The sequence below is a fragment of the Odontesthes bonariensis genome, chromosome 19 (assembly GCF_027942865.1).
Source record: "Odontesthes bonariensis isolate fOdoBon6 chromosome 19, fOdoBon6.hap1, whole genome shotgun sequence".
NCBI lineage: Eukaryota > Metazoa > Chordata > Actinopteri > Atheriniformes > Atherinopsidae > Odontesthes > Odontesthes bonariensis.
Window position 1 is genome coordinate 4,544,555 of NC_134524.1, and position 10,138 is coordinate 4,554,692.

A 10,138-nucleotide genomic window follows, 5' to 3' on the forward strand; every position below is an offset into this window, starting at 1 on the left:
TTTTACCTTAACTTTGCAAAAAAAAGAATCATGGTTTATGTGTTGAAAACCCTTTTGCTTTCAGTGTTTTTATGAGAGACCTTGTAATTGCCTAATTCTTTGCATTTATTCTGTGACAAAACCACTTTTACATTTGTTTATTTCAATTAAACTTTTTTATTGCACAAATTAACAATAAACTTCAAACAAATCCACAGAACAGAACCAAAACCAGAACCAAACTCCTTAATTCTCACGTGAATACCGCATGCTGGTCGCCATGCTGGCCAATCATAACAAAGCTCTGTCGTAACCAGAGCTGGGACTGAGCACTGAAAGTGTAACCTAAGCAGCGAATGGAAAAAAACTTGGAGTCGGCTCTCACTTGATGCGAGCCGGCTCTTCTGATTCACTACAAAGAGCCGATGCTTGTGCGCATGACCATCACTACTATGGTCGTCTCCCTCCTTAACTGCTGCAACGCCCTCCTAACTGGTCTCCCAGCCTGTGCTGTGAAACCTCTGCAGATGGTCCAGAAATGCCTTGCCACGTCTGGTCTTCGGTCAGCCTAAAAGTGCACACATCACCCCTCTGTTCATTGAGCTCCACTGGCTACCCTTAGCCGCCCGCATCAAGACACTCAGTGGGTCTCCATGATGAGATTAATTCAATTACAGCTATAGTTGCTCCTTATTTGAGCAAGGGTAATTCTCCTTGGATATATGGCGGTGAATGAATCGAATCATTGGCACAAAGCGTGTCATACGTATGATAGGTGGCGCTGTATCCATTCCAACTATTGCTAATAGAGCCACTTCCTGTTGACCTCTTCACCACCAACAACAACAACATTGTGCCAATGATTCCATTTTTTTTATCTTTCTGTACTTCCCTCTATGCCTGCACTCTATCTCTACCCTGTCACCTCTAACAGAGTCTGACTGGTGGTTTCCTTCTATGTAGCTTATCGTTAGCTTCGATGTTAGCTGTAATATTATATCCTCATTTGTAAGTCGCTTTAAAAAAGCGTCTGCTAAATGCATAAACATAAACAAACCTTTGCATTAGAAATGAACATGAACTTTACTTGTCCGGTCGTTTTCCTGCTTTGTACATGCACATTTAGTGACATTTTGGATGCTAAATGACCTCGAGGCTCAGAACGTTGGTTCTTGATGATGAAAAGTCGATATGAAAATGTTCAGCACTTTGAATTCTAAAGATATCTTGGCTGAAGCTGTGAAAAATAAGAACATTTGGAAGCCAGAAACAATTTAATAGAGAATAATGTTTCAATAAAGGTTTAAGCCTTTCAAAGTATATTTCTAAACTTGGACACATTGAAAAGAACAAGCTTTTTCATTACATTACAAGACTTAAAATTCACTTTCAACTAACATTTTAATTTCGTAAATCAAGGCTATAATTTTCTTGCTTTATGTGTTTAGTGCCATTCTTTTTTTTCGTTTTATTTTCCTTGTCCTGTCCAGCATTATGGCAGCAGAATTGTAATCTGAATACCGTTTATACTAAACACATTTGCTATGCCAAGGGAAGCTTTATGAATGTAAAGCTCCCCTTGACGCCCATCAACTCCTCATTTTTATTTATCTATTTTTGTTACAATATTTAACATGATATGCTAATAGTGCCGAACCTATAAAAGAACAGGCATTAACCCTCTTCTTTTCAAACTCCTTTTAAATAAGAAAACAACATGTATGAACAACATGTAAGCAGGTGGAGCTTCAGACTAAATATAAAGGGTTTCTGTTTGGTTGAATCATTCTGAACTCACTTTTCTGTCCAAACCTAATGTGTGTCCATCAGTTCCTCAGAATCTGATGACTCCCCCTCTCTAGAGGATTCATCCTTCGCGCCAGCCACAACTTCAATGATATTTTCTAGGTATGGATTTCCCTTTGCTTCCTCGCAAACTCTCGCCAACACCGCTGTGCTTCCGGCTTTCTTCAGAGAACTCACAAGCTCTTTAAATATACTGAGCAGAGGATAGCAGTACTCAATCACACTGTGATCTGGCTTCGGAAAGCCGAAGAAAAAGCCACCAGAGTGCAAACCGAAAACCTGACCGTGAGCATCAAACACCGGGGAGCCTGAGGAGCCATGATACATGGAAATGGAATTCTTGTAGGTCACAACAACATCTGCCAGCTGCTCCTTTTCGATCGCTTGCTTGACCGAGCAGACCGTAAATAAGTAATCCTGGTAGTCCTCTAAACTCTTGTCGACAGCCTGATCCCTCTCATCTTTTCTGATGATACATGTGGGATCCATTTTCTTCACCTCACCTGCTGGGTGACCAACAACACAGGCCTCCCCATCCCCAGGCAGGGGACCAAACCTCTTCAGGAGCCCTGGTGGTACATCAGATGTCTCAGGGATGAGCTCAAGCAGGACACAATCTAGTTGATCACTGCCAACAGGTGCTGGGATGTTTTGTCGGGACCCTGAAGTTATTGTAGAAAATGGATGGACGGAGGGATTGTCAATAAACACTTTGGCATCAAGCTTTTTCGATCCAACAGCATGACTTTCAAAGTGGAACTCAGCAGTGATTTTAATATATTCCCACCACTTTTCTATTCCCCGGTTTGCAAAGTCTTTGCATAAGTGGGCATTCGTCAGGATGAAGTTGTCAAACAGCACAAAGCCTGTGCCCTGAAATGACTTAGAGGAGCTGGTGTCACTTATCCTCAACAGACAAACTGACTCACTGAGCTTCACCAGCTCCCTCACTGTGGAAACTTTACTAAAAGACTGCTGGATCTTTCCAAAGTTCTCCTTGCTCACCTTCAGTGCTTTCTTAAAGGACTGACCAGGAAACCTGTTCTCCATCCATCCTTTCAGGCCCTGGAACTGCTCACGCAGAAGGTCATAGATCTCCTGCATGTTGACATTGGTGCCTGTCTCTCTAATAGCTTCTTTTACACTGATACCCTTCTCCTGTGCTCGCTCTAGGACTGATATTGTTTCGCTCTTGCTTTGTGAATCATTTGATGCACACTGGGTTTTCTGCTGTTCCTGTTTTACATGACTGGCCGGTTGTTTTCCATTACTGGCCGGTTGTTTTGTGCCTTTTGTTTTGAATCTTTTGTCCTTTGGAAGTTGAATCCTGAAACACCTTTTGTTCATCTTTCCACTGACAGATGCTGTGCACTTGGTGATGTCTTTGTTTTTGTTATCGCACAGAGCGAAGTCGCTGAGATCGTCCACAAAGCGGCCATCTTGTTTCAGAGCCTGCTCCACGGTCATCTCACTCTTCTCTCCATAAACACAGAAATACTTAAACTCTTCACGAATATCTGTGCATCTAAAGATCTGCTTTGCCTTGGATTTACTGTCTTTCCCTCCCACATTTTCAATATAGAATACACAGTAATGTTCTTTCTCTTGGACCTGGTACCTTGTTTGGTTTTGGGCCTCCATAACCCTTTTTGATGTACTAACGGTCAGACATTCATCTTCCTCAACACAAGAACAAGGAAAATTTGTTGCAAGAAGAGACGCATCGGCCCCTTCACCCAACCTAATGATAATGTTCTCATCTGCTCCATTTATCTTTTGATTGAACTCATCTGCTAGATGGGATTTTATGGCCTCCAGCAATGTTTGTGGTTGATGACAGTCAATGGTGTATTTCTGGTCATCTGAACCGAATTTCACTTTGAAGCAATGTTCATGTTTTCCCTGCAGGGAATCAGAAGAGAAAATGAAGGTTAGAGTACAATAAAAGCACAGCTTATGCAGCATTTATAACAGTGAGTGCACTCACCGATGAAACAGCATCCTTTGTGGACTCCTCCTTTACTTTCTTTTGAGCCTTCTGCAAAGCAAGAGAGAGATTTAGATTTTGAGAAAGTTCAAATAAACTGCCTGTTCAAAACAAAAAGTCACACGATCTAATATTGTGTTGGACCTCCAGCTCTGATTACAGCACACATTCGCTGTGGCATTGTTTCGATAAGATTCTGCAGATTCTGTTGTCATAACATTTATTTCCGTCCAGAGTTGCATTCATTTTCTGCCAAGATCTTGTAGTGACGATGGAAGAGACGGATTCTCAAATGGATTAAGGACTCTGTGGGGGCCAATCCATGTGTGAAAATTATGTCTCATGCTCCCTGAACCACTTCCACAATTTGAGCCCCATGAATCCTGGCATTGTCATCTTGGAATATACCTGAGCCATCAGGGAAGTGAAAATCCACTGATGGACCCTCACCAAGGGCGATGAGACTCACTACAGGAAGGAGGTCGACCTTCTGACCACGTGGTGCAGAAGTAACAACCTCCTGCTGAATGTCAGCAAGACCAAGGACCAAGACCAATTGTTAGCGATGCAAGCCACCCTGCTCACAATTTGTTCAGCCTCCTGTCATCCGGGAAAAGGTATAGGAGCCTCCGCTCCCAAACCACCAGACTCACCAACAGCTTCACCAACAGCTTCATCCACCAGGCTGTTAGGATGTTAAACTCTCTCCCCTCACCACCCTCAATCACCAGGCTGGATGGAAGATGAGAACCCCCCCCCCATGACTGTCTTTGGACTATTATTCTGCCACTTGCACACTTAAGGCTCTAGCATGGTTGCCGCGTCTGCTAGCGCGAGCGGTGTTGATGACGTCACGATTTCGTGCCCGCAATATATAGTGGCGCAAGTCGTTGCGCCAGTAGTTGCAATTTTCTCCGTCACAGAGGTGGCGCTGCTACGTTAAGGTTACCGCTACTCTACAACCACGAAAGTGGAGAAGAAAACAATGCCTCTGTCAAGAGCAGGAATACTGTAATTAATGATACTGCTGCAGTTTTCGGATCATTTTAATTTTTTAATTCAGTTAATAGAGGTGAAGGTTTGAAGCCCCCGGCATCAACTGCCCTCTTCTCTGCCTTCACGTATCTGTCCCGTAGCTTCTTCCACACATTCTTACAGAACTCTCCCTCTTTCCCCAAAGTTCTGCCCATCTCTGTGCACCAGTTTTGGGAGTTTACGTGCTCCCTGTGCTGTTTCACTGCAGTTTCGCTCATCAGTTTCGCCCATCACGCTGTGTTTAAAATCATATTAACTAAAAAATTATACTTTTACTTCCAAGAATGGAAATGTAAGGAGTGGCATATAACATATGTACAATGTATTATTCTTAATATTCACGGTAGATTTTGGTAGGTATGTTGGGTAGGCTTATTGCTGTAAAGCCTCAGCTGCTTGTGCCATCTAATGCGCTCCTGCACTATGTGCCCCACATGAAGGATCGGACAGTGGTGTGCGCAGCTAAGATCATGTTTCTTTCCTCAAGCCAATGACAAGAACTTCCGTGAGAAGTAACGCGAACGTCTGAATCATGCGGGAATTGCGGGCGGGAGCGGGACTGTAAATTCTGTCCCGCGCAGGCCTCTAGTGGGAACCTCCTTTCATCAGTGTTTTGTCTAGTTGGGCCCACGACACCTCCAGGAGGCTAGACAATGACCACTGGCGTCCCAGAGTCACTCCCCTAATGCCAGCCAACACTGCCCCTCACAACAACCATCTTTTTTCTTTTTTTACAGCCACAAGCAGTGGCGGTTGGTCAATAGAGGGCGCTAGAGCGCCGCCCCTCCCGTGAATCAACCATAACAAATATGAAATTAATTATACATTTGTACATTGCGTTTTTACTCGTGCAGTGGTGTGATAGACTCTGCTGTAGGCTACATGCCACTGCCAGCAACCATTAAATGCTTTCGACTTTAAGATAGGCTTGCTATTTGCTATTGGATATAAAGCCTTCCTCCAGGTGGTCGCCGGTAACACTGGAGTCTATGAGAGCTAGCAAACTTTTTTACCGCGAACAAGCAGAGGCAGCTTTTCATTGGCGCATGAAAAATGTATTCTAGTTCACAGCTCTGTGCGCCCAGACCAATGGCAGAGTTTTCCTTATTTTTAATCTTAACGTGATTGGACAATTCATCGAATCAATCACGTCCATCAAGCAAGCATCCGAGGAAGCGCCGGGCTCTCGGGGAAGAAGACCACAGACAGTAGGATTGCTGCAGAGGTGAGTCTCTGTTGTAGAAATTAGTTGTTGTCCATTTTTCAGTGCAGTCAAATCAAGTCAGCTTTATTTATATTGCACATTTAAAAACATCAGAATTGATCCAGTCTTCTATATTAGTCCTCAAAACATTAGACACACCTACCTTTTAATGTGGTCTTTGTTTTTCCTGAATATTTGTACATTTTGCAATAGAATAGGAAATTCAGAACCATCATCCCTCCCTACTATTATGTTGTGGTTATGGTATAACATATGGTCTATTTTCATTAAAGTAGCCTACTTTCTGAATCTATTCTGCCCCAAAACTCTTCATTTTTGATCAACCCAATGTCTGTCTCTAACTGTATTGATAGTTTAACAATGATCTAGTTGACTGGTGTTTAGATGGTGTAACATGTGGTCTATTCTAATTACAGTAGCCTATATTTCTTTATCTATTCTGTCCCAAAACTCTTTATTTAAGGTCAACAATATCCAAAGTATCTCTCTAATTGTATTAATACTTGAACAATGGTCTAGTTTAGGTGGTTTTTAGAATTTGTGTGTTGTGTTCTGATTGTGAGGTGCTATTTGACCCGTCACGCGCAACTGCGCCCCCCCAACAAATTGAATCACCAGCCGCCACTGGCCACAAGCTACCTCGGCCTCTCACCAACTGCACACCAGTCACAGCGGGGTGGGGATGCAAACCCTGGGTTCGGGTAGGGGGAAAAATAAAAGAGGTAAAGATAAGTAGGAATGGGATTCAAACCCTGGTTCTAAGAAATAAGAAAAGTAGATCTTGGGTCAAAAAAGGTTGGGCACCCCTGCTTTAGTCGATGGAGTGCCACCTAGCGTAGCGTAGCTCGACCCACTAGCCACCCCCCAGCAGAACCCAAGCAACAGGGACTCCAGGCTGGCTGGCTGGGCGATATTCAGGAAGAGGAGGTACAGCCCTAAAGTCAAGCCCGTGTTTCACCATCAACCTGTTCACGTTGAAAACTCACCGGATAGTCTGAAATCCTCGACTTTTTTGTCGGTGGGCTTTTAACGCCAGGAGAGTCCTGAAAACAGGATGCACACAACTCAGCTGGGGATGCAGTCCACGCAATAAAAAAAAGTTAAGATGACGAGTTTTAAGCAATGATGACAGAAAACTGTGATAAACCAAGCTGTTACTTACATTTGCCTTCTCCAAAAAGTTCCTGATATCCGGTAATTTCTCCTTCCCAGCATTTTTCCTTTTGGGATCCATTTTCACCTGCCAGCACAGAGATAAAGTTGGAGAACAATTGGTTCAGGCTGTGTGAAAACCTCTCTATAAACCGCTGCCTCTATTTCCTGTTTTCCATAGTGGAATCAGGGACAGCTCAACACTTTACTGTCGTTCTGTAGAATGGAGCAACAAGTTAAAGGATTTTAATGATAGTTTGCCTTGGCATATTGTAGAAATTGACATGACAAAAGCACACAGCCAAAGCTGTATAAACAGTATCTGTGTTTTACAGTAAAAATTAGGGCTGGGACTTTAGCGCGTTAATTTCGATTAATTAACTACACACATATAAGCACGTTAAAAAAAATAACGCATTTTAATCGCACACTATAATTATTATTATTATTTTATTTTTTTAAATACAGACGGATGGAAGCGTCGACAAGAGCGTGGTTATGTGCAGATTATGCAACAAGGAATTCGCGTATCACCGCAGCGTATCAAGCCTCAAATATCACCTCAACGCTAAACATGTAGCAGCTAGCGTGGAAGCTAACGGGGGCCCAACGCAGCTTAACATCCAAGATTCTATATACTGTGTTTTCATGCATGCTACATTCAGATTTCAAATAGGGATATGTTCTGTGTTTGTTGAAATATTGTTGAAAATGTTAATTTTCTAAAGGATAAAGTATATGCGATTAAAATGCGATTAATTTCGATTAATTAATTTCAAAGCCTGTAGTTAACTCGATTAAAAATTTTAATCGAGTCACAGCCCTAGTAAAAATGTTTAAAAAAAAAAGCTCATTTTTTAAGATTACACATCCAGTTTACTGTTCACATTGGCATAAATCTAAATTCCTCTTCTTCTTTCGGCCTTTCCCTTTTATCAGAGCCCGCCCCAGCGAGTGGATCTCGCTGATTTGGCGCTCGTTTTACTCCGGCTGCCCTTCCTGACCCAACCCTCACCATTTTGGCACCGATCTAAATTCTGAAATAAAATTCTGCATAAAGCCGACTCAGCTCCAGTGTTTCTGGGGTTTCAGCTCAACAATGACAGCATTTCTCTGCAACTACAAAACTCTGTGTAAACCTTATCGGCATGAAAATAAAGCACGTCCATGTTAAGTAACACCTGGAGTTACATCACATGACACCAGATCTTCCCCTCCCCCACAGGGTTGGAGCGAATAAACATTCTTTCTGCGACTATCAATCTTTGAACTCTGCCATAAACTGTCTGCAAAAACATGAACACACACGCACACATTTCTTTATAAGCCTGTGGTAAGCGCTCATTTATGACTCACCGAGTTTTCCTGACTGGAAAGTCACTGCCAACTTGAAAACAAGCGGTGAGAAATGAGGAAATGATTCAGAGGTGGAAGAACGGAGCTGAATCTGACGGATTCAAAAGATCTCACTTGTGGATAAAACACCGCTGGCGAGCACCTGGTTCTGCCGTCGGTCCGTCTTCTGTCCTCCGCTGATAAAGACTGCGTCAGCAGAGGTTAGAGGCTCTTCGTATAATGGCGCGACTTTAGTGGGAACCAATCAGCGAGCAGAACGTCATTATGGACATGTTGAATTCACGGCAGCTGGGAACTCCGAGCTTTAAGAGAACTTTCTAGAAACTTTAGGTTTCCAACTTGGTAAAAAAAACACTTCTTTCTTTTGAGTTCTGGGCCTCTTCTAAGCCGTCCTCTTGCTGGTTTCCCTGCCTCACAGCGCCACATTAAAACAACACCAGAAAAGTTTGTGAACCTTAAAAAAAAAGCTGTGCTTCTGACTCATTTGTCTGCATGAATTTAAAAACTTCATGATCACGTAGTGTTGTCACGATACGGTGCCAACAAGTACTTTGATACTTTTCCAAATAAAAAGAAAACACAATAGAATTCTATTCCTTTCAATAGAAACTCTCAGAACTATAACTGTGTATCAGTAAATAAAATAAAATACCACAAAGACCGGCTTTTCTAATGGTAGCTAAATGGCGTCACTGTGCTCATTTGTTTTAAAGCCGGAGTAATTCCACATAGCACTTTGCGCACCTGGTTTATCTACGAGTTGTGGCGTGTTGAGGGTTGCAGCAGCTGACATTCTCTCCCTTCTCCTGTCTCTCCTTTATCTCTATCACTGCACGCTAAAAAAGAAAGGAAAAAGAGAAAAAGCACCGGTCTCATCCAACCTAGTGTAGTTTACCCTATTAGTGTAACACTATTTCTAGTCTCTACCAGCCTGTTGTGAAACCTGCTGTACTTAGTATCTAATACTTAATACTAATACTGTACTTAGTATCTAATACTTAATACTACTACTGTACTTAGTATTTTAGTATCTGCTGTCTAATATCCTGAAAATATGCTTTTACTAAGTTAACAACTACTCCAGGGACTCTAAAATAAGGCTATGTGGCACTGAACCAAATTCATTTGCTAGATCCAGAAATATAACATGCAAGTCTTTTTTCTCACTCTTGGCTGTCTGAATCTGATGCCAAATCATGCTAGTGTGCTCTAAACACCCTGTGAAACCTGGTATTCCTGCCTTCTGCACAGTAGTATCTATTAAGCTATTCTTTTCTCAATAACTAGCTAATCTCTGTGCAACTAAACTAAAGAAAAGCTTCCCCTCTACATTTAGGAGAGAGATCATCCGACTCTTTCTCCTTTGGAACAAGAAAGCCTCCTGCCCTACACCATTCTCTAGGAATAACCCGTTTCTCCCAAAGCACTCGCCGTGCTGCTCGGGTCCCCCCTCCCCCCCAGCAGAACCCGAGCAGCCGGGACCCCAGGCTGACTGGGTGACGGTCACAAAGAGGAGGCTGTAATGGTAAATTCTGTCTCTTAAGCCCCGTTTCCACTACGCAGTCTTATTTCAGTGTTTCCACTACCACGAAAATGTC

The 10,138-nt window shown here is 42.7% G+C and overlaps 1 protein-coding gene across 1 annotated transcript; it reads right to left on the minus strand.

Moving 5' to 3' along the window:
• Nucleotides 1-159: 159 nt before the first annotated feature.
• Nucleotides 160-8,743, minus strand: LOC142368780 (serine protease FAM111A-like). Its single transcript, XM_075450958.1, has 5 exons — nt 8,541-8,743; nt 7,195-7,272; nt 7,019-7,075; nt 3,773-3,823; nt 160-3,687 (listed from the first exon to the last, which is right to left on the minus strand). Exons 2-5 carry the CDS (start codon nt 7,264-7,266, stop codon nt 1,792-1,794), a joined length of 2,076 nt encoding a protein of 691 aa, XP_075307073.1. The 5' UTR covers nt 7,267-7,272; nt 8,541-8,743; the 3' UTR covers nt 160-1,791.
• Between the last annotated feature and the right edge of the window lie 1,395 nt (nt 8,744-10,138).

Bases quoted from the DNA above. Each gene is read 5' to 3' on its own strand.
- LOC142368780 (XM_075450958.1), bottom strand. From the start codon at position 7,266: ATGGATCCCAAAAGGAAAAATGCTGGGAAGGAGAAATTACCGGATATC. The intron at 7,076-7,194 runs GTAAGTAACAGC...TCCTGTTTTCAG, and splicing joins ACTTTTTGGAGAAGGCAAAT to GACTCTCCTGGCGTTAAAAG. The intron at 3,824-7,018 runs GTGAGTTTTCAA...CTTGCTTTGCAG, and splicing joins CGAGGATTTCAGACTATCCG to AAGGCTCAAAAGAAAGTAAA.